This window comes from Hydractinia symbiolongicarpus, chromosome 6, assembly GCF_029227915.1.
Source record: "Hydractinia symbiolongicarpus strain clone_291-10 chromosome 6, HSymV2.1, whole genome shotgun sequence".
NCBI classification, from domain to species: domain Eukaryota; kingdom Metazoa; phylum Cnidaria; class Hydrozoa; order Anthoathecata; family Hydractiniidae; genus Hydractinia; species Hydractinia symbiolongicarpus.
In genome coordinates this window covers 32591415-32616906 of record NC_079880.1, presented here as the reverse complement: position 1 = coordinate 32616906, position 25492 = coordinate 32591415, and the positions used below count along the sequence as shown (strand labels likewise).

The window sequence follows — 25492 nt, the reverse complement described above, 5'->3', positions numbered from 1 at the left end:
AAACACGAAATGCGGTTAATAAAGGACGGGCGAATGTAGATTTATCCACAGGCAACCGACTAGTTGTTATATATTTTTAAAAAAATGCTAGTGAAAACCTGATGCTGCAAGACTTTCGAGGATATCATCCATACCATTTAGGAAAAATTATAAAAACAAGGTAGAATATGCTGGTCGTAACATCCTCCTCTGTTATGAATTTTAAATATATGATTTTAATGCTGCAAAAGACTTTGAATATTGTCAACTAAACTATATATAATCCATAAAAACATTTTGCACATAGATTTAAATAAGACTGCGCAAAAAACATTAAATTATCACTAAAAAAATTTTAAAAATTAAATTTTCCTTTTTTTAAAATTTTTTTAAATTGAAGGAGAATAACTTTTGCTGTATAAATTTCAAAACAGCGAAAGTATAACTTGTTGCATAAATTTCACCACAGCACTTGCTGTTTAACTTTTTAAAACAAAACAGGCATAATCTGTGTAACTTTCAAAACAGCACAAGAATAATTCTTGCTTTTTAACTTTCAGAACTAACAAAACAACTTATAAAAACAAGTTTCTGCATGCAAGTATATTTATCTTTTCACCTTGACAGCTAGTTATGTTTAAATTTATCCAAAACATTATCCTAACATTTTTTTTAGTAAGACAGATTATTACTTTTTTCCTTCGCAACAAAAAATATTAACTGCGTCCCTGATGAGTAAATACAAGGAAAAATATTTTTGTCGCAACACCTCTTCTGTTGTAGGCACAGTCATTAAGAATTCAAAATCGCACTCTTGACATCATAGAAACAAGACTAGACTGAAAACAACAAAGGAAGCGACAATGCTTTCTTAGTCAGTATATGTGAGTAAATGGTTTTGTAATCAACATAATAGAAATACTTTCCTGCTGAAACTACTACTGTTTTTATTTTTTTAAATATTTTATAATAATGAATCAAAATGCACTATCATTTTTGCTGTTGATACAAAGGCAGCAATTTAATATGAATAAGAATTAACTGCAAGTGACTTAATTGACTTGGATGAAGAAGAAGATGATCAGAATGCCTATACAACAAAATAATAAAGATTTTTTCCAAATTTTCTATGGACTAAAGTTTTGCGTTTCTCTCGCTAAAAAATTACAATCAACTATAATAAAATAACAGATAAACTTCCACACACACATATGTACAAGCACATCTCTCACAGAGGGTATATATACAGTAAACTCTCCAATTAGTGGACACCCTTGGTGCAGTGCTGTATGTCACAACCATAATCTTAAGGGACCAGATTTGCGTACTATATAGTATGCGTAATTCTTTTCTTAAATTAAAGGAGAAGATTTAAATAGTTATTATAAGAAAAGGTATACAGATTTTCAAAAATTATTTAACAACTTAGTGCTAGATTCCCAGTTCGAACGTGGAGATGGTGTCAATCTATAAGAAGTTAGAAAATTGCTGCAAACGTTGTGTTCTTTGTGCCTTGTCAAATTGGACTAAACTTTTGCTGCCCGACTTAACTGAATTTATGTGAACTGAAAACATTCTCAGCCCCAAAGCTTTTTGAGAGGTTTTATCTTGAAAGGTTTTGAATGCCTTAGCATTGTCTATTTAGTGTGAAGTAGGTGGCCTGCAGGATATCCTTATGACTAAACCATAACATCGGAATTGAACTTATTAGGTTTTTGTCCACTAATAATTTCCCAATCATTTTTACATTGTAGCCATAGCTTAGTGGTTGGCGCTGAAGCTTATTGTTTGGTAACTTGGCTTACTGGTTATAACTCTTACACTTCGTGCAGGAGGCTGGGGTTCTTTCCCTCTTGGTGTCATTTAATATTGTTTCAATTCGTAAAATATTGTATTTGAAATGAGTCAAAGTGGGATGGTAGAAAGTGAAAATATTCCTGTAGACCATTCCAAGTTAATGAAAACGGGATCGTAGAAAGAGAAAACATTGCCGTAGATCTTTTAAAAATCTTGAAAATGAGATTGTAGAAAGCGAAAATGTGAATTGATAAACCGAATATTTTTTGCTAAAATAATACTTGTTTGCTCGTCCCAGGTGTCCTAATTTTTTGCTGATGACCCCATAACTTGGGATCTGCATGAAGAGCTTTTTAAAAAATTTGAAAAGACTTGTTAGCTAACTTTTTAAGCTCTATAAGTCTAACATCATTTTATACCTCGGGTTCCCTTTTGCGCCAGTCATTTTAAACAAAGCTATTAGTGCATTTTCAGTTTTTGTGAGAAGGAAAGTGTGCCAAAATGGAAAGTGAAACAAGGTAAGTTATCTTTGATAACTTTTTTAACCTTTTAATGTTTTCTTAATTGATAATTTTTGGCGTGCATTGATTATCTAGCCTAATGATAAGCTATCCAAGTTGCCGTATTATGGTTATGACAAGGTAGAAAGTTTTTTTTAGGCTAGTCGACACAGTTGAAGAAGAAAATAGGCAAATACAAAAAAAATCACAAATTATGACATTACTATTAATAAATGTGAAAGCTCACAAAAACAGGAAAGACCAACAAGAAGAGAAAGTATACTTGGTGTCATGATTTCATCATCAAACTCATTAAATTTTGGAACGCTGAGCCTACCTTGTACAAACCAGGCTTTAGATTGAACACTTGAGTGTTTTAAAAAAAAATCGTTGAAATACAAGTGTTACTGGAGTGACCACTGATTACATTACAGCCAAATTACACAGTATAAGACTTTATTATGGTTCTCGAAGGAATAGGAAACAATCATTAATGAAAAGTGGTAAAGGTATTTGTGATGTTGCTAAGATAACATGCCCTTATTAAACATTCTTTGTTTTTTCAGAGATAGTTTAACATCAAGTCACATCACAACAAATCTATTGGTTCTGCTTATTGCACTGATGTGCTTCCTAAATCAGCAAAACAATTATGTAAACTTGATATTTGTAATCAAGTAGAGGAACGTGAAGATAATAACAAGTATTTGAAAATAGCTCCAAATTACCTGACGCAAGACGAAATAGTCTCCCTTGTAATTTAGTTTATTTGTTGCCTGTAATGTGTAGAGGTTGAACCGCAAAATAATCTACAGGATCAAATGTTTTCGACAAACGCCTAAGGAGATATAAGGGTTTTAATATTTTGCTGACGTCAGCAAAGACCCGCCCCTAATCCTCCAATTTGTTTTTAAAAATTTGTATTCATGTTGCCTTCATCTTATAGATCTTGAAACGCTGATCAAGAAAATGTATAGGATTATTTATCTTTACCAAACGGTTGCAGAGCAATTGGGGTTTAAAGGTTTTTTGATGACGTCATCAACCCGTCCATTCCAAAACCAAATTGGTTCCAGGTGGTCCCTAGTTACCCACGCAGTGAAAAATGACCAAGGTCACCACCTTGTTTCCAAGTTATTTGGCCTCAAAGTTTTAAGTGCACTGTAATGGTTTCATTAATTTAAATTAAGATATTGACGTTTAAGTTATGACGTTTAAGTTATGACGTTTAAGTTATGACGTTTAAGTTATGACGTTTAAGTTATGACGTTTAAGTTATGACGTTTAAGTTATGACGTTTAAGTTATGACGTTTAAGTTATGACGTTTAAGTTATGACGTTACGGCGCGATGTCAACATCGCGCCGTAACGTCTGAAAATTTAACATTTGTAATATAACTGTTAAAAATATGCCCGTTACAGACAGACACATACATACACACACAGTCTCTGTATTATTATATAGATACAAGCAGCTACCTTGTGCTTTGATTTTCGACAACAATTCTTTTTCAGAATACATACATGCAAAAGCAAAAAAAAAATTCAAACGTTTCTGAAATATTTCACTGTGTACCTTAAATTTTCTTGAAAGATCGATAGAATGCTCATCTTTGGAGAGACGATGTACCTTGGTTAGCATGGTGTATATCTTGAGTAATGAAGCACTTAATTAGGAAGGTCAACCCTTCACCCCCATTAAATTGTGTACATTAAAGCCTGTACACACCTCATATCACTAGAAGTCACTCTAGAAGAAAAAGTTTGGAAGTGGTTAAAAAAGAATAAACACCTGTACTAAGATTTTGAATAAAACAGCCATCACCAAAGTTATCACTCAAATCCACCAACTTTAAGTCCACAGAACATCAACCTTGTTCTCGCAGTACCATTCTAGCCCTGAAACGAGGTTGCACAGTAGGTTGTGATATCTACCCTCTTAATCAAAAGGCAAAAAAAGTTAACAAGAGTGTTTTGCTAGCTATCAATATATGTGATGCTCTCTAGGAAAATCGACCGCTTCTATTTTTAATTCATATTTTTAAAACAATAGAATTCCGTATTTTGTATTTTCAAAAATACGAATTGCGTATTTAAGAATATGCATATTTTTTTTAAAACCGTATTTCCTATTTTCAAAAAATACGGAATTCATATTAAAAAATACGCATATTTTGAAATACGAATTTCGTATTTTTAAAAATATGAAATTCGTATTTAAAAATACTCGTATTTTGAAATACGAAATTGGTATTAAAAAATATGCGTTTCTAAAAAAACACTGTAGATTTAAAATACAAAGACGTAAAAAAGTAATGTCTGGTTAGGGTTCGTCTCATTTTTGATACGAATTGCTGTATTTCACTCTAAAATGACGGGAAAACATCCCTGCGAAGCTTTAAAGTTGCCATATATCATTCTAAAATGACGAGAAAACGTCTCCGCGAAGCTTCAAAGTTGCCATATTTCTTTCTAAAATGACGAGAAAACATTCCTGTGAAATCATTGAGCCAATTAAAAACCTAATAAAAACAAACTTGTTAAATTGAAAATACGAAATTCATATTTCATATTTTTTTAAAAATATGAAATACGAATTTCATATTTTTAAAAATAAAATTTCGCATTTTTAAAAATACGAAAATTCGTATTACGTATTTTTAAAAATAAGCGTATTTTAAAATACGAAATACGAAATCCGTATTTTTAAATACGGAAAGAGAAGTGGTCGATTTTCCCAGAGAGCATCACATATATATAAAAACACTTTAGAAAATCAAAAATTGACAATTCTACAAAAAGGCAACCTCGTTTTAGGGGCATCCTGTTTTAAGGGCATCCTCAACTGTGGACATAATATTTTTACAAGAAGCAGTTTCCGAAAATGACCAAACGGCATTACTTGGCCATACCCTGCAGCTGTTGTGTTTCAAAATTTTTACTTTGGCTAGGATGTAGGCCGAGTAACCAACACCAAAAATACCCTAAGTTGCACTTTCTACAATTTCCACATTATATGAAACAATTTTTGATCCACAACCCAGACTTCCTGAAAAAACGGAAATTGAGTAAAAAAAATAGTACCCTTAAAGTGTTGGATCTAACCAAAAAAAGAGAACCCAAAGTGTAAAATGATGTTGGACTTCTATTATAGAGCTTAAAAATTTTCACACCCCTCACAGGTCTAAAATTACTGATGACAGAAAATATTGAAATCTCTGGAAAAATCCTGTTTTCTACAAACCCAAACAAAATTGCTATCAGTTAATAAATAAAATATAAACTTTTTATCTATCTCTTCCGAGAAATATTAGCCTTGGTAAGCCTATTCACCTTGCAAGCTCAGTCTATACCTGACCTCAGGTAATGTTCTTCGATTTAGATAGAAAAACAGTTTATTTTGTCCTTTTTCCTTCAGGTTGGTGGTTGTTATGAAGCTGGAATTACATCATTTCCAATAGATGTAGTTAATCTGTTGGCACACCATTACTCAGTAATGTGTCCAGAGTTACGAATGACTATGTGCAAAGCATTAATGCTCCTGAGAAATAAAAATTTGGTGTCGCCATTAGAAGTCTTGGAATTGTTTTTTAAGCTTTTAAGAGCCAAAGATAAGTTATTGAGGAAAACGTTGTATTCACACATTGTGACTGATGTCAAGAATATTAATGCAAAGCATAAAAATAACAAAGTGAATACTGTGTTGCAAAATTACATGTTCTCGATGTTAAATGAATCTCACTCCATTGCCGCCAAAACATCATTAGATATCATGATTGAACTTTATAGACGAAATGTCTGGAATGATGTCAAAACTGTAAATGTTATTGTCACTGCATGTCATTCTAAAATAACAAAGGTGATGGTTGCAGCGCTGAAATTCTTTTTGGGAAGTGATACTCCTGAAGAAGCTAAGCATAGTGATTCAGAAAGTGAGGATGAAGAGTTAAAAGCAAAAAAGTTAATGACTGCAAGCCAAGTGAGCAAAAAAACTGGTAAAAAAGCTAGAAAGTTAGAAAAGGCATTGTCGTTGTTACGAAAATCAAAAATGAAACAGAAACCTGTCAGTTTCAACTTCTCTGCTATTCATTTAATCAATGACCCACAAGGCTTTGCAGAAAAACTTTTTAAACAGGTAGAGCACTCTGCAGACAGATTTGAAGTCAAACTGATGGTGTTGAATTTGATTGCAAGACTGGTGGGTCTACATGAATTAATATTACTTAACTATTACCCATTCCTTCAGAGGTTTCTTCAACCACACCAACGAGAGGTGACAAAGTTGCTTATGTTTGCTGCTCAATCTGCCCACGAAATGGTTCCACCAGATGCAATTGAACCAGTATTAATGACTATTGCCAATAACTTCGTGTCAGAAAGAAATTCAAATGAGGTATGCATTACCATACATTTTTACTGTGCTTTTATCTTATGTTAATTACATGCCATCTGCTTGCCTGCCTTCCTGCTTGTGTTGACACTTATTTATGGTGGTACGTTACTTGCAGTATCAACTCCTGATCTATCTTTCCAAAGTATAACAATGTAACTTTGATCCCAAGTGAGAGCAGCCAAAACTTTTTTATGTTCCTTCTGTAGCTCTTTCTAATCTGTTTTACTTCTTTATTTAGATTTTTTAGAATTTTTTTTTCTTCTTTATCCCCTTTTTATGCAATTTCCTATATTCAAATTTCAAATACTATTTTTAAGTCTTCCCACAGCTATCATCTTTGGTTTGCAGACAGACAAGAATTATAGATATGTGTTTGGAAGTTTAAGCTACCTAAAGGGACCAAAATGTACTTTGTGTTCTATTCTTAAATCAGCCTAGCCGATACACATTACTTATGATTTTTAGCTACCTCTTTCTCATTATTTTTTATTTATATTTCTGTTGAAATTACAATTAGATTTAGTATTCTAAGCATGACAGCCTATATCTTTATTCCAATCAAAGCAGAAAACAATTTATGGTTATAACTTTTCCTAGAGTGAAGAATTACCCAGCAAATCCTTTTTTCAAAAAAGCTTTTGCTATAACAGGGTATTGTTTGAACCATCGCTAAGTTATGTTAAGGTCCATTATCTATCTAATCCACTATTAAGAAATTAAATTCATAACGTAAAAGTAAATAATAACTGTTCCCTCCTTCATGAAAAAGTTTTCTCATCTTTCTTAGTTGTAATCTAGCTGGTAGAGGCTAGATATTATTAACGAAAAAAGGTGTCTGTCCTACAATAGGATTTTTTACTGATTTTGAGCTGTGTTTAATGTAGGTTTAAAGTCCACCTTTTAAAGTCCATCTGTTTCCTGAAACATAAAGTAAAAAAATGAGAAAAGGAGAAAACATTTATTGTCACTTCAAATTACCTGGCCACTGCAGCAGTAATTAAAGTGTTTATTTTTAAATCATATCAAACATTTTGGCACTAAAAGTCGCCTGTGTATTGGTTGGTTTCTATAGCTTGGCCCGTAAGGGAGAACAAACTTGGGTTTAAGAGTAGCACAAGTTAGTCAAAAAAAATCAATTTTTTTCGATACACGAATAAATGGATCATCTAATTGTAAATAGTTGAGAGTAAAAAGAGTCTGGCCAGCTGCATGTATAGAATGGCCTGTATAAAAATATGGAGAAAATGTAACGTTATCAGACCATTAACCACGTGTTACCACTAGCTAATTATACACTTGATAATGAAACTTTTAAGCCAGATTCCATACCTGTGAACTTGCAGTTTTTTTCTTGTTTTTTTTTTGGTTCAAAAACTATTTTGGAAATATTTTGCAAACGCTGCAGTGTTTTGATCAGTGTTAAAATTGAACTTTTGTTAACACGCTGAGGCAAGTAAAGATAGCACACCAAAATTAATACAGGTGTGTGTGTGTAGAGGCATGTGCATGCAATTGTATTCCATTCCTGACCAGGCGTGCAATAACTTGTATTATGGTTGTATATGCAGAATGTGTACTTGTTTAAACTGACCTGTGGAATATAACAGTGTGTTGGCTAGCTTGTTGAACATTTGGCCTGAAAATTCACCATGTGCACAGCCTTTAGTCATTGCTGCTAAAGAAATTTCACCATTTGTTTGTTATTTGATTAAAGCCTAGCTAAGACAATTTTGTTTTGTACCAATGTCATTAAATTTGTATAAAACAAATAAAGTAAAAGCGCCCCATAATTTTTTTATCCTTTGTATACTTAAGTTATTTCATTTTTGATTTTACGGAAATGAGCCTGGGGCGTTGCTTAATCACTATAATGGAAATGAAGAGTATTGTTGAACTGCTGGAACTCTTTGTCTGCATTTCAACTAGTTTTGTTCAACTGGTAACCAGTTGTTAGGCCATGAAAAAATTCTCAGTAAATTTTGTTGATGCTTCTTTTAAATTGTTAAAATAAATGAAAAGCCTTAAAAGTAACTTGACAGAACTGATAAAATTAAATAAAAGTATTGACAAAACACTGGACCGCTTGTTGCATCTGAAAATCACAAGATTTTTTCATAAATTCGTTATTTGAAGTTTTGACATCTTCCATCCTCTCTTAAAAAACGTACTTATTTTTTAACTTGCACTTTCTCATAGACAGACAATCAGAATTATTCATGTAGAGATGTAGCTGTTGCTCATTCAGGATTTTTTAAAAAGGCAAGCAATAGCACACACCCCACACATGCAAATTCATTAGCCCAGATTTTTTTTGAAAGTTGACCAATGTAGTTTGCCTAGAGGTTTGTTTAAAACTGATATATCCTGTAGGTAAGAACTATGATGAATTGCTGACAGGCACTTTATTTTACAAAGACAGACAATCAGCTCTTTATGACTTCACTAAAGGTGTAAATTTGCCACAATATATTTTAGAAATTTGACATTTATAATGTTATTTACACAGTTTAGAGAATCTAGAAAATTTGGAGATAGTAATTGATTTACAGAAATTGCCATTTTAAATTTGATTTGTGACAGCACAATTGTAGCTATTCTCTCACTATAAACATGTCGTTGGACACACTTAAAAAATACTTGTAATAGACACCTTAAAAAATTCTTGTAATGGACACAGTTTTACAAAAGCAAAATGTACAGGAGATAATAGAGTCTTCAAGCCTATTCTTGCAAAACCGAGGGCAGGTATTACTTGCTACTTGCTCTGTTGTACAAGAGAGAACTTTGAGTAGTATTTATCCTGAACCAATTTTTTAATTGATATGCAAGGATAGGCTTTGTAGTGACTTTATTCTTAAGTAGATTGGTCTTCCACAATAATGTTTCAGCATTGTCCAATACTGCTGTTGACTCCAGACACTGTTTACAGACAAATCCAGAAATATGGACAGCCCTTTGAATCGGAGACGTCATTCAGCTTTTGCTGTCGTAAATGTCGTAGAGGCACATCCTTATGACGGCAAAATTTAGCTGTAGGGATTTTTACATCACACATAAATATACATAGTAACTTTTCCCTGGTTTTTATAAAAAAAACAAGACTTCGTTAAAAAACATACTGCACCAGCAAGATAAAGGCACCCTTGTTTTGGCATTGAGAACAAGCATGGTATAAGTCCCAGTTATCTTCAAAGCTGGGGATTTCACCCCATGTATGATAATTTTGTAAGTGGAATCATTAATTAAACTTTGGAACTACTTGTAAAATAAAAAAAATGTAAATTGAATTAGGGAAAGTTGAATAGTGACTTATGGTGACAACATTGATAAAAATCATTACTTATAATAATATATTTATTTTTCAGTTATTTTATTATTGTTTTCAAATCTGACCATTGTAAGAACGTTATTTTCTAAATACTAGCGATTTTATCCTAACAAATGTGATGACCACGCGCTATGGTGGTGGTGAACACGTATTCTCTGAACCATACTTAAAGGATTACTTTTTTCAAAACATTTAAAATTTGAAATTATTAAAGAAGAAAGACGGTTTGAAAGTATTAAAGTTTAATGCCACAGAAAAACTGCATTTAATTAAATAATTTTTAGCTCTTTCTACATTGATTTAATTTCACCACAAATGGTTGTGAACTGTTTTTAATGATATAGTTAAAGTGCAAAAGACGTAGTTACTTTATTTTTCGCTAGGAGCTTTTAATGTTATATTGCTGTATTGGGTATTGCTGAGAAGGCAATCGAACTATACTCTAGAAAAAAACAATTTCTATTTTCTTTATTGTTGGTTTCTTTTTCAGGTGTTTGATACTCTTAATTTTGAAATCATGATTTTAGTTTTGCTGTCAAAGCTAACCTTAATGTTGGTAAAATTTGCTGTTGAGCATTTTTGTTAATTCAGAGGGCTGTATAGGATTTTGATATAGTTTTTGTTCAGATATACCTACTTACCAAAATCTGTGTCTCTCTATTGCACCATCAAAGTTTTTATTATTTTGCACATACACATCAATTGTTATTGACCCCTATTTAAAGCTTCTTAGAATCCTCTTTTGGATGTTTTTTTGCACCTGATATTCTTTGCAGAAATTTCATAACATCAATGACATGATATTCTGACCAATAATTATTTTCCACTTGACTTGACAATTTTCTTTCAGAGCAGTTATTCGAATAATAACATTACATCTTTGCTTAATTTTAAAGCAGATGAGTTAGTTTTGTGGTGTTTCCAGGCTTAAAAGCTACATAATATTGCCATGATCATTTAGATCACACTTTTTGCTGTGGATTTATTCCAATGCGAAATCATCAAAGATGAGAAAAGTCTCAAATCACAGATAACGAGGGGTTAAACTTTGTTCTTACATTTAAAAAATAAGATTGTGTAAAACTTTAAACTGTTTATACAATGCTATATTTTGTCCAAGAATAAAAAGTTGCAAAGATAAAAGGTCAGCTTATGGTCCAGCTTTTAAAATTTGTGTGTTGAATAAACACCATTGTGTAAATAATTTCTGCAAAAAAATTTTTTAAAATTCTTATTACAAATTATATAAATGTCTATCAAAGTTTAGGATTGTTACTGTTTTTTTTTTCAAACAACACCATCTTTTTGTTGTTATCATCGAGGTCAGGGCTCTAATTTATTCCTGATTTGTTATATCCTTTGCTAAGAAACTTAGGGATAAGAATTATTTTTAGTATCAACCTCTTTAATTGAGTTTGACATAATTAGGAAATTCGGGAATGGTCTATTGCGAATTTATTCTGTTGGTTTCTGTGTGTGTTTCAAAACAAAGGAAAATGTCTAATAGGTGATCGAACCTCTCAGTACTACGAAATTACCTGAAAAAGTATTCTCTGTTGCCTGTCTGTAATTCTTTGATAAGGTTGGCAAATTCCCATTCTTCAAATTGTGTTTCAATTTTTGTAAATGCAGCAAAAGCAGCAAAAGCAACCTTCTTCTTCTACGTTCCATGCTCAAAAGAGATCTTATATTAAGTATTTTTCTCTTATAGTGTGAATCACTTTAAAACAGACGCTCATTTTCCAGTGCTCTTTAGTGCTCAATTTCTATTGCTCTTTAGTGCTTCTTAGTGCTCTGTAGTGCCAGGTGAGAACCAAGCCTTAAAAAGACGTACCCCCGTCTGTAAATAAACAACGTTTAGCTTTCTAAAACTTTGTCGTGACAGAACATAAAGTGATTGATGTAGCAAACAAGGAAGTAAAATACACGATAAGAAGATATTTTAATCAACAGAAAAAGACCGTCTCGAAGATCATTATTAACGACAACATAAACTTTCTGTTTCAGTGACCATAGTTTTACACTTTTTGCACTGGCACCACTCAACATTTCCAACACGATTTCCAGCTTCGACATTGCAGTTTTCTGCACCAACGTTGTTTTCTAAAGCTTCTAAAGCTGCAGCCACTTCACTTTGACTCCTTTGTGGTTCGAACATGAAAGGAGATAAACCAAATTCTTCATCTTCATTACATTCAACATCGCTTACATCAGAAGAGAAATATGACATAACTACTTCAAGATAAGTTTACTACTGAAAGAAAGTACTGCGCTGAATGTTGTTGTCACGAATGACGTCAGAAGAATATTAGTGTCCAGACTACTCGTTGCGGAAAAATATCATGAAGTGAAAGTAGAAATGATATGAGGCAAAATTGCTTTTTTATGACTTTTAGAACGTTGTAGCTGAAAAAAATTTTTTGGCTGTTATACAGACATAAAATAATGTGATTTTACAAATTTTGAAAATTTACCGGACTTCCCCTTTAAACATGTGTGTATTTTTTTGTGGTTGCATCTAGGGAACCCCTTTGAAGTATTGCTTTAATTGGGGCGATAGATGGTACACACATTCAGAAATTAGGGCAATCATTTTAACGAAGATTATGTAAACAGAAAAGGCTTTGTGTGTGTCCATAATTCTTCTTCAAGGAGTGTGACTGTAACATGATTGTTCTGTACATGATGCTCGGTATTTGATAACAGCGACATGAAACGATTCAATGGTGATTCACGTAAAATACATGGTGCCCAATGATTGGCGATTCTGCATACAAGCTCAAAAACGTTTGATATATATAAATTTTACTAAACCAGTGACACACAAGGGCATTTGCATTGCTAAAATCGCGTTTTCCTTGACTTAGGTTGTTGATATTAATGACGTGAATAATATTTGTTCACTCGTACTCGCCATAAGCTCTATTCACAACTTTTGCATCATCGACTAAGATTAATTGGGTGTGATGAAGAAATCTAAAATTTCATAGATAATGGGTCGTCACTAAAAAATCCAGAAAAAAAGGTCTGAAGTTGCAAATAGGACTTTTTAAATAAAACTGCTGTTTTCATAGCCATAAATGCAAAAAAATATAATATTTAAGGTGAAAAAAAAAACAATTTAACAAGTCAAATGTTATGTTATTTAAAAATTTCCAATTAAAAGTTGAAATAAAATTGAATTAAATTTTTTAGTGATGTTGTTCATCCCATTTTTTTTTTTTTTTGAGTGGCTAAATTGGTGTATTTTGTAGCATTTAAAATGTTCTCTTTTTCCTTTTTGTTTCCTTTCTCATCTTGCTAGCATCAATGTCCACACCTTTTTTCTTCCCATTTACTTTCCTCATTCGTTTCAATGTTTCTGTTTCTGTTCCCTTTTCCTGACAAACTAAGAGTGCAAATTAAACTGGCTTATTATTAATATTGTTCAGCCTTAACTATATATATTTTTTTATGTTCTTCGTAAAACTAAGTTAAATTGTTGCCAAAATAGTAAATTTATTTGCCATACCTCTTTGGCTTTACACTAAATTTTGAATTTGTCTGTGGATTTTTCATATTTGTTATTTAAATTCTGATAGCTTCTTGTTTTCATTATATTAGATTGGGATCTTCCTTGACTTTTGAGCGTACACTTAGGTCAACCATTTCACTTTTTTTTATTTTTTTTTTTATTTTTAATTTAATTGTTAAGTTATGTTTAAAATATTTTTTGGTGGTGATGGTAACTGTTCCCCATAGTCGTCGTAATCAGTCATAACAGCAAGTTTGACAACATAATTATTATATCACATTTTTCTTTTACTTTCAGTTTTGTCATTATGTTTTGTTTACATGTAAAGCTGTCCTATTTGTTTATGTTTTTCACATAATTAGATTGTGCCTACCCCAGTTTTTAAATTGATGTAAAATATTTAAAATGGATTCTGACTGCAAGAATTTTACCAACAAAAAATAATGCACAAAAGAAATGGTTTTTAGAGCAAGGAGCCTTTCACCATAGTAATTACAATCATTCTGAATGCTCTAAATGCTCTGAATATCAAAGAAATGGTAAATGGAGCATTTAGAGCATTCGGATCTTAATCTCATGTATGAAAGAAATAGCCCCTTAGCGTTTTGAGAACTGTAACAGAAGTTTTCCACATAATAAGTATGAAAAAAGATTTTTGAAAAAATATTGTCATGATATTTATTTTTGTGTGTTTTACAAAGTTTTTTGTGTGATGGATTTTGTATTTTATTGTTCCTAATCCTACTTAATATTATCATCTTAAAAATTTGTATTTGTATTTAAGACTATGCGACATTTAAAAATAAGAGCCCGCATACATATGGGTGTTTCTGCCTGGAATGAAAAAACAGTCAAAGCTCAAAATCATAGTGCTGTTTTGGAGCATTTTCTGTATAAATAAACCTACTTTGGATAACTTTTCTATAATCTCCACCACTATATACTAATAATTTTGATTAGAAGTTAAAGCAGATTCTGTTGATCCGTAGGGACAAGCCAATTCCCAATAGAGATATTGCATATGTGCTATATTTCTATTTTCAAATCATTGGCTTCCCCCATGCATAAGTTTATGATCGTACAATCAATATTATTGTATATACTAGTCGATAAGGCCCATGTAAAAATTCACATAGGCAGAAAAAAATAGGAAAGATCTGTCATTAAAATTTTGATGACATCAGCAAATATTTTAGTATATTGAAAACTGCATTTTACCAAAAAATTGAACTGAAAATGCAAAAAGACCGTTTCCAAAAAAGTTCTTAACCTTTCACAAAATGCAAAAATACAACAGCCTACAAGGTGTAAAACACTAACAATTACAACACCGACAATAATAATAAAGTTAGAAATAACACATCTCAAATATTTACATCTTATTAAGTGATTACATTGAAAACCTGTAATATTTGAATCTGAACTGTCAAAAGAGAAAGGCTTGCAACAGCAAGCACAAATCAATTAAAATAAGTTCTTTACGCATTTTAAACATTGTCCTTTCCCCAAAAGCTTTTACAAAAGCATATATATACAAAAAGCCATAGTTTAGAAAACAATAGATCTAAAAATTTAAATCTGAAAAAATCATTTATTTCGTTGCATAATACTCTGCCACACTTATATATACACAAAATGTAAAAAATAACCGGTTAACAACCTAATTTTTTCTTTGAATAATGATCCATACTGCCCATTAACCATTTTAAACCAAAATGCCAAAAAAGCAATAAGGAAGGAGTGAATTTCGAATCAACAAAAATCATTATTTAAACATTATTTACGATTCGTCCTCACAAAGGTTTATACAAAATGTAAAACAGATCTGTTTTTCAAGAGCACATCCAAACCAACAAAATTCAGCTCATTCAGCATGTTGTATATTGCCTTTACCCCTAAATCTTCCATCAAAGTTGTTGTGAAACACATCGAATTATAAAAAAACGAGTTATGAAACACATCTAATTATAGAAAAAATCAGTCATTTCAGTGCATACAGTCTTCGCCTATTAGATTACAAAGTATAAAAAACAGAAACAGTTTCAGTCAGAACATTTAGTATTTTTTTTGTCATTGACAAACATTTGTTTCCACAAAATTTTGTAAAATTTTTAACACAAACAAAAACGTAAAACCGTGGAATTTTATTCCAGCAATAATGGCATCACATACAGTTAATTCTCAACAAAAGTTTATAATATGAAATATAAAAAGACAACAGCTTACAGTGGAGTCCAATTCTACAAAAATTTGTTGACTTTCATGGTGACGCGTGTTGTTTATTATCCCAGACCTCTTACGCAAACAATAGCAATTAATGTAAAAATTATGACATTTGCAGAGTTCAACAAACCAAAATTTCCTCTTTCTCTAGCAAATTTGTTTGGTATCAAGCTAACAGCTTAGTGTAGCATTTTGCATTTTAGGTTAAATACATTAGTTACGCCTCAGGGAAACTTTAATTATGCAAAAAATGTAAACAAATATGTTAGCCTTTTATTTTTTAAAAAACTTTAAGAATTTAAAGCTACAATGGATTTTTTTAAGAATGTGATTCCCCTTGACAAGTTTAAGTGTGCTAGCTACATATGAAAACGGCACGTCTAAAAATATCAAAGTTCTTACTTTTTCTGAATTCCAATTCACTTAAAACTCAAGTATTCATTTTCTACTTCTAACTTTACTACTTCTAGCTACACTCTTCACTTTCGAAGTAACTTCTTGTGCCTTCCAACTTCTCTTTTCTCCTTCTACTTTTTTACTTGGACTTTTCTTTCTTTTTCATATATGCTTGTTTGAACTAATTTACCTTTTTACTTTTTGCACTTTCTTCATGACGAAGGGACTGTTCTTTTGGGGATTTTTGTGTGTCGATGGTAACCCTGTTCCAAATTATATGCTTTTAATCCACTCTACTTCTCCACTTTGACTTTTCTTGTTTTTGATATCTGCACTTTTTTATGACTAAGGGATCATCGAAAATAAGACATTTTTTATCCGCTTCTTTACTTCGCCTGTCAAGAACTTTGTTGAGAAATTTTTATATTTCTTTGTTTTTACACCAAGGAATTTTACATTCAAATGCCGTCCCGTTTGAAAGTACGTATTTGAGCGAATTATACTGCTTATTTTCTATCACGTGGTTTTTAGCGGTGGCAAGACAAATGTAAACAAAACAAAAAAGCTTAAAAAAACTTTGAGTGTAGTACAAAATATCGTCTTTGCAAAAGTGACAGACAGACACACGGAAGCTCCGTATTATTATGGAGATAAACATATCAGGGTTGTATTATTAAAGATAAACACATTGTAATTGTTATATGAAATGGCCGTCGGACGGCCAAAACGTTGTAAAATGTTGTGCTAATTCCTTTCTTTTTAAAAGATTTTTTGTTTTTATATTTCCCTTTATATTTTATGTTGCATTTTTTGTAACAAAATTGTTTTTGCCAAATAGGTTTATATAGTCGCTGTACTTTCTTATACACAGTTAATTCTTTAAAAATGTTAGGTCATGGCTGTGGGATTAAATGGAATAAGAGAAATTTGCTCAAGATGTCCTTTAGCGATGACTCCTGATTTATTGCAAGATTTGGTGCAATACAAGAATGCAAAAAACAAAACAGTCATGATGGCTGCCAGATCCCTGATGCAATTGTACAGAAATGTTGATCCAACTTTATTGCACAAAAAGGACAGAGGTATTGTTTACTTAAAAATGCAGGGAGTTTTAATATTTGCACCAAATGTTTCTCTTATATTAAAGGTGTTTTTTGTTACTGTCAGGAAAACCAGTGGAAAGTCCATCAACTGCTGTTAGTAAAAATATGAAAAAAGAATTTGCTGCTGTTGATGCACCATCTTTTGTTCCAGGGGCAGATCTTCTCATAGATCATGGTAAGTTATGTGTTAAAAAAGTCAGAGTGAATCTGGGTTATTTGTTTTTCAATTTTTGCCAAAAATGGTAATTTTTAATAATTTAAATTTACTGATTCTTTTTTTACATTATTTATTTGCTATACCTCTTCAGCTTTACACTAAATTTTTAAAATTTGTGCGTGGATTTTTAATATTAGTTGATTAAAATTCTGATAGCTTCCTGTTTTCATTAAATTAAAACGAGATCTTCCTTAACTTGAAAATTTATGACATGCACAACTTTAATTTTGGTAGGCTATAGCTAAGGATTCTTTTACAATTTTGTCTTTCTTTTATATGCACTGATAGATGCATTTTGACGTTCTTCGTAAATCAATACATTTTCTCATTTTATAATAATATGTCTGCATTATGACAAGTGCTTCTATAGTTTATTTGGATGTTAAAATGAACAATAAAGTTAGGAATTATAGAATTGGGACAATTATGCTCAAATCTTTGCCTTAAATTTAAGAATTAAAAATAATAAAGACTGATTTCACAAGTATTGTAGAAATTAAAACAAAATTGCAAGTATAAAGGATTATATTAGTAATTTTCAAACAATCAGGGCTTAAGGTCATTGCAAACAGTGTCAGAGAGGAAATTTGGAGAGCTTATAAACTCACAAAATCATAAGGTTAAAGTCGAGCCTAAGAAATTACATTGCAAGAATGTAAACAATCTTCAAAAATTTTCGTTCTGGCAACACTCAGATAAAATAATTCATAGCTAAGGCTTAGAAGATGTCAAAAGATAATAGGAATAATTGAATAACATGATGAGGTAAACTTTTAATTTTCCAAATAGTTAAAAAACCGTATGTCACGAATCAAATACACAAGATAAAGCTAACGAACGTTAAAATCTTTATGCAACAGGATAAGTTTATTTCTTAAAACTTAATGGTTCATCTTTTCTTGGCTTTTTCCATGTTGATTTTTGATACACGTGCCAACCAGTGTCGTAAAAGTTTGCCTCTATTTTTTGTATCTTTTCTCAACAAAAGAATCAGCCCATCTTTTCAAGAAAATGAACAATTGTTTCTAATTTAAATGTTAAAAAAATTTGGATGTTAAAAAATTCGATCATTAAAATTGGTAATGTTTTTTTGATTTTTCTGATTTTACTTTTAAAAACATAATCAAGAAAGGTACAGCTTTAGAAGAAGGATGTCTGCTATCCCTGATTTTTTCAAGCGTTCACCAAAACCTTCAGAAGTTGTAACACATTTTACGAATACAATTTTACGAATCGAGAAAAAGAAGGGGTTGCTAAAAAGTTAAGAGAAAAAGAAAACTAAAAAAAGCGAGGAAAGTACAAAACATGGGATCTTTTGCAAAGGCTTGCAATTGGTTCACACGCAATCCGCCATGGTAACGCTGCAGATTTGAGAGATTACTCACAGGAATTTACAGGGATCCGCAAACAAAGCATAAATGATTTAAAAAAGGTTAGTTATACAATTTTTGAGAGCGTCTTACTTCCGTTATTAATAAAATCTTACCAAATTTTTGAGCTGTCTTCCACTGTCAGATGCAGAGAAAGTGTGATCTTGTCGTAGGTGGTAATTTCATAATAAAACAAAAACATTTTATTGTACTTTTAGGTTGAAAAGAAAAAAAAAAGAAAAGAAAAGGCAAACTCCCTTCAGAAATCAAGGCTAATAAATGAGGTAGCTTTGTTGCTTAAAGAACTTATGTAAAAGGTTGTTACCATGGTAGAAGCACTGCATTTAGAGGGTGCAACAGTAACAGCGGAAGTCACCAAACAATTGATCTCTTCTAATTGCGAATCATCATTCTCATCATCATTCTCGGCTTAACGTCCGTTTTCCATGCTAGCATGGGTTGGACGGGGTATATTAATGACCCTCTTCCAATCTGATCTAGACTGTGTTAGATCTAAACTCAACTTCCTCTGTATCAAGTCTGTCCTTATAACCTCCTGCCAAGTCTTTCTCGGTCTGCCTCTGGGCTTTGCCCCAGGAACTATTAAGTCTCTACACTTTCTTACCCAATTATCCTCCTCCATTCTTTCCAAGTGCACTAGCCAATTCAATCTTCTTATCTGAATAACATCTTTAATTCTATGGAGACTTAGCCTGCTTCTTAGCTCATCTGAACTCTTTCTGTCTCTCAGACTGGCGTTACACATCCACCTAACCATTCTCATATCATTCCTTTCTAAACGGTCAAGATCTTCCTGCTTCACTGCCCATGTCTCACTACCGTACAACATAACACTTCTTACACAGGCCTCATACAACCTACCTTTTACCTCAATTGACAGGACTCTGCTAGTCAACAAAGGAAGTAACTCTCTGAACTTTTTCCAAGCAGAACCTATCCTGCAAGTAACACTTCTTCCAACACCCAATGGCACCAATGACAATGGTAAAAACACACCGAATGGCGGCTATATCTATTAAGTCACTAATTGGATTGCAACGTTCTCTACAGGATGGAGCAAGAAGGTAAAAAAATGTGCAGACAAAAGCTACAACTGCGAAAATATCGATCTAGGTTTATTGAAAGAAAAAAAGTTAAATTTCCAGCGCTAGATAAAGATAAAGATAAAGGAACTTCAACAATGGCACCATAAACCTGACAATCTCATTACAAACTTTGATCAAACCTCCCTTATGTATGTATGTAGCCCAAACAATACCCTTCATGTGAATGGTGGAAAAATTATTCCTCTCATTGGAAAGGAAAAATCCTAACAAACAACTGGGATTCTTTGGTGCACTAAGTCTGGAAAATTCTTACTGATGCAGCTTATTTATAAAGGTAAAACAAATCGATGTCAACCAGCAGGAGTCGAATTTCCACAAGGGTTTAATGTGACGCATACAAAAAATCATTAGAGTAACGGGGAAAAGGTCATTGAACATCTCGAATCCGTTATCTTTCCTTTTGCTGAACCTAAGCGTACTGAATTGGGCTTAGAAGAAGGTCTGAAATGCTTGCTTGCGTATGATGTGTTTAGAGGTCAGTGTACTCCAAAAGTATCTGACGTAATTGAAAAAAATAACTGTTTTAGCTTTTTTGCCACCAAATCTTACACGTGTTTTCCAATCATTATATTTATCAATGGTGTGGCAAAATCTTTTTTCAAAAGCAAATTTAGTGAGCGATATCCCAACGAGATTTTCAAGGGCCTTGATTAAGGAAAAGACATCCATGAAATAAAAATCAATACAACTTTGACCATTATGAAACCTATTCGTCCCAAATAGATAATTGGTTTACATGATCACTTGAGAGACGACCCAGAAATGGTAAAAACAGCGTTTGAAGAAGCTGGAATAATATCTGCGATCGAAGAAGTTCTTGGACTGAAAAGTTTATTAAAAATAGTGCTTTTGAAAAAAAAATATAACTAGAGATGTCCAAAATTTAATGTAGTCTTTCAATTTGTCCGTAATTTTCGTCCGAAATCTGTCCGAAATTCAAAAAAGTCATCTAAAATTTTTTGTCCATAATTATACAGTCCGAAATTTTTTGAAGTTAATGTAGCTAAAGTACCAAATCATTTTAAGTGCACTTTCGATAATGTACAATAGTAAAACATTTTAAAACGGCTAATTTAAATCGACTTTATCTTTTATAATAATACGGAGTGTTTGTGACGGTCATAGTGGATATCGTCATTTCCCCTTAATGTTGCCGAAATTTTCTTTTGAAGTTGCCAAAATTAGTATGTCTTCTTTGTCGTGAGTTTTGTTTGTGTACATCACGTGATGAAAACGACTCAATTTGATTTGCTGAAATAAACTTAACGGCTAACTTTCGAAAAATGGTGTCCTCTCGCCACCAAAAAAAACACGAATGAACGATCTTAAAATAAGTAAAATAAGTGGTTCAGAAAAGCATGTTTAAAAAGAAAAAAGTCCAAGTGAAGAAGTAGAAAAATGAAGTTGGAAGGAAGAAGTGGTGCTAGAAGTAAAGTTAGAAGTAGAAAATAAAGGCCGCCAAAAAAATCATAGAAGAACGATCCCTTTATCTTCAAAAAAATAAAAAAGTGGTTCAAAAAAGCTTAGCTATATATTTAAATAGAAAAGAGACCAAGTCAAGAAGTAGAAGAGTGAAGTGAAAAGTGGAGCTAGATGTAAAGTAAAGTTAGAAGTAGAAAAAAAAAGCTAGAGTTTGAAGTGGATTTGGAATCACAAATAGTAAGAACTTTGATATAGACGTTTGGTTTTTATGTCGCTGGAGCAAGCAGGCTCGAATTTTCCAGGAAAAGCCACTTAAAAGCCTCAATTTCCTAAAATTTTATATTTTAACGCGTTAGTAGCCATATTTGTTTACATTTTGTTGCATAATTAATGATGCCCTGGCGCGTAACTAATGTATTGTCCTGAAATTCAAACGGAAAGCTATGGTTTGTTGAACTGTAATGATATTAATTTTACATTCCTATTGTTTCTCTTTATATGTGTTTTACTAAGCATAAATAGCTAGCTTTAGTTTTAGCTAAGTGTTCCCAGTTTAAGTATATTTAACTGGGCGTCTTAGCTACTGTTAGCTAGCTAATGTTAGCTAAGTCAAGCTCCCCATCCCATAGCTAGCTCTAACCTATGACTTATGTTGTTATTCCTTTTTTTTAATTATCTATAGCTAGCTACCTTTGTTTCCAAACTACTCTTCTTTTATGAGCAGGAATTATGAGGTAACAAGCTAGCTATCTACCTACAAAATCTTTTCAAAGACTTGAACTTTTTAAGGATAGTAGGATGTCTTTTTATGCCCAAAAGAGTTTAATTATTTTCACATTTCCTGTAAACTTTACAAGGGGTTGACGTGCAATATGACAAGTGGAATAAATTTTTTCAGAATTTAAAGCGTGCGTGTTAAGTTATTTCTTATTGTTTTGTTTCTGACATCCTGTTAAACTTTTGTCAGCCGACATGTAAAATGCCAGGTTATTTTTACAGGGGGTTGTAGACATTTGATTGGTAATTTACGTGGGTTTATGACTTTATTTTAATTTAGTTGTTCGTGTTTTTGTTTATGTTGCAAACTGCTGTTTTTTAAAATTTATTTAAAAGTTATTTCTGACTTTATTATTATTGTTGGTGTTGTGCATGATTCTATGCATTATTTTGATTAGCGTTTCAAGCTCTACACATTGGAAGCAACGTGTCAACAAATTTCAGGAAAAAAATATTGTGTGTTGACGGGTCCTGGCAGATGTCATCAAAATATAAGTTAAGGTTCTCTTTTCCAATGTAGCGGGAGTAAATTGGATTTTACAGTGTTTACAGTGTCTAAAGAAAATTTTCTTTGTACTTTAGAGGACTTTACTGACGTCAGCAAAATTTTAAAACATATTTCCTTATGCGTTTGCAAACACATGATCCTATACATTATCAACGTTTCAATCTGTACGCATTACAGGCAACAGATAAGCTACATTTCGCCACTTTTTTTGTGTATGGACTGCTGACATTAGCAAAATCTGCAAAACAACCTATTCTTCTGCCTGGGTGGATTCTTCCATGCGTGTTATCGACTAGTAAAGTATATAATATAGCCTAATTGGGGTATATATGAAGCACAAAGACGAAAAGACCAACTTAGAGATGGCAACTTTTTCTTTCTCTAAAGAAAGCTTCTGAAGTGTGTCGACACGCTTGATTGAGACGGGCACATTTTGTAAACCGTGCTTCGTTGTAGCAACCCTATTTTGTTGTATAATACTAGCAGATCTAAAGTTGTATACGATAAACCATTGATTGACTTATAAACCTCTTTAACAATAACTTGCGGCAGTAAACATGAAAAGTATTGTCCTGATCTGCATTTCTAGAAAAGCATCGAGTCCTGGTGAAAACAAGGTTGAGTTTGGAGAGAGAAGATCTATATCCTAGTACGGCGTTATTTGTGAGACTGACGGGTTGTAGTAAGTTGGTTTTGAATTTGTTGGCCGGTGGTTTTAAAGGGTGTTTTGAATATATACTTTAAGTGGGATAAGACTTGTTTGGAAAGAAAGTAGTTGTGGACTGATGATTGTGTATTTTTGGTAGAACCCCGGTGATAAGTTGTTTGAAGTTATTGAGTTTTTTTAGCAGGAAATTGGCAGCTTGTGAGGTTCTGTTTATGTGGATGATGTTATAGCAGATGAAAGGTTGGATAAGAGGAGGTAGCCGTTGCTGGATTTGAGTATTAGTGGTAGACATAGATTACATTCTTTGTGTTTGTTGACCCAGGTTTATTAAACAATATCAAAAAATATTCGACGGTAACAGAAGATGCTTTTCTATTTTAATTCCAATCAACGTTCGGATGTTAAAATGATTGACGAGGAGACTAGTGTGGTTAAGGATTGGTAGGTTTTTAATCCAACAATAATGCCCTGATATGTATATGCGTTTTCGTTTCCTGCGAACCTTTTGATTTTTATAATTTCATCGTATTCAAATACGTTTACTTTGATTCTTAATGTATGCCTTGTATTTTGATGGTCTTTGTGGGTCTTTGATTTGTGGGTGTAATGCTGATAGTATTACATACATAAAACATTTGTTGTCGGTGTTCTTGACGTTTATTATGGCCTTTGTTAACTATAATTTTTGCGGTAAATCGATATAAGTCATGTCGTATGTTTTCAGTCTCTATTGATCTCTTTTTTTCCCATGACTCAAATATTATTTTAAGTTCTTCGATTAGTTCCTGGTGATATTTTTTCTCTTTTATAAAAGGTTTTATTGCAGACCAGACGGTGTTTATATGGTTGGGTCCGACTATTTTTTCAAGTGTTGATTTTGCGGCGTGTTCCATTTCTCTTAGCTAGAATTTTTCAATTCAAACACAATTTTTTATTATAAAAATGTTATTATTGTTTCTATTTATATCGGATTAGAATGATTAAATTTTTGAGGTGTCTGTCAGATTTCATATAGGTAAGCAGGGTAGACGAATCCAAAACCCTTAGAATTATGAGTCGGTGGGCTGCAGGGGAAGTAGAGTAGAGTAAAGTAGTAGAATGGACTGAAAAATCCGAGCACTTCTAGCGCAGTGTATTCTAGCGCACCTGATAAGATTCGGAATTAACAGTATTGCACATTGTTGTTTTTTTTAATGCAAATTTACTTTTTTGATCACAGTCAATGTTGATGACGACGAAGATATAAAGGAGGGCAGTAGAGATGAATGGCTAACTGATGAAGACGATAGGGACAGTGATGGTAGTGGCGAATGGATTGATGTATCTCATTCTGAAGATGATCATGACAATGTCGATGATGATAAGGAGGATAGTGAAAAGGAGCATGGTAAGTCACGTCAATATTTTTTGCATTGTAATTTAATTTTATTTCTATTTCCCCCTTGATATTTCTGTTCTTTTAGTTTTCACTTGGGTAAATGCTGTATATCTGTTTTAATTAGATAACATTGAAGGTGATAAGAAGAAAGCTGAAATGGTTAGTCTCACAAGAATTCTAACTGATGAGGATTTCAAGAAAATTCAAGAGAAATCCATAACCAAACAAATGGATGGGAAAAGCAGAAAGCGAAAGAGCACCACCCTAGGTTCACAACACAGAGAAAGAGACGAACTTGTGGATTTATCAAATATTGAGAACGTGCATAAAAAGATGAGACATGATAAAGAATCACGATTGGCGACTGTTCTAGCAGGTCGCGAAGGTAGGGAAAAGTTTAGCAAACCAAAATCGAAAAGACAAAACGAGAATGCAAGTACGACAAACAAGGAAAAACTCAAACATAAACCCTTCATGATGATCAGTCACAGCAGCAAGTCTCGCGCCAAAGGTAAAAAATCATTTCGAGAGAAGCAAGTAGCATTACGAGATGCTCTCTTAAAAAGAGAAGGAAGGGGTAGAAACAATAAGAAAAAATAAAATAATTTTGTTTTGATGATTTATAAACCAACAATTATTTTTGGCACGAATTAGCATGTTTTTAATATAAAAGAAACAATATATTTAAGATATAAAATATTTATTTAAGCTTTTCGTAGTGAGCCACATCATTAAGCTATAGAATGTTTTAAAACTAAATACATACACATCTAGTTACATCTAAAATTCATAG

The 25492-nt window shown here is 32.4% G+C and overlaps 1 protein-coding gene across 2 annotated transcripts in view; it reads left to right on the top strand.

Annotated features, from left to right (window-relative positions):
• LOC130646903 (protein SDA1 homolog) overlaps positions 1 to 25387 on the top strand; it is a 32511-nt gene extending 7124 nt beyond the window's left edge. Inside the window, exons 2-7 of one of the 2 annotated variants that reach the window (XM_057452566.1) lie at positions 5695 to 6411; positions 6523 to 6669; positions 17023 to 17212; positions 17298 to 17408; positions 24541 to 24708; positions 24824 to 25387. In XM_057452566.1, coding sequence (XP_057308549.1) covers positions 5695 to 6411; positions 6523 to 6669; positions 17023 to 17212; positions 17298 to 17408; positions 24541 to 24708; positions 24824 to 25299 — 1809 coding nt within the window. In that variant the 3' untranslated portion in view covers positions 25300 to 25387. Of the gene's footprint in view, positions 1 to 5694; positions 6670 to 17022; positions 17213 to 17297; positions 17409 to 24540; positions 24709 to 24823 lie in introns of both variants that reach the window. The other variant, XM_057452565.1, reaches the window with a different exon arrangement.
• Positions 25388 to 25492: the final 105 nt, after the last annotated feature.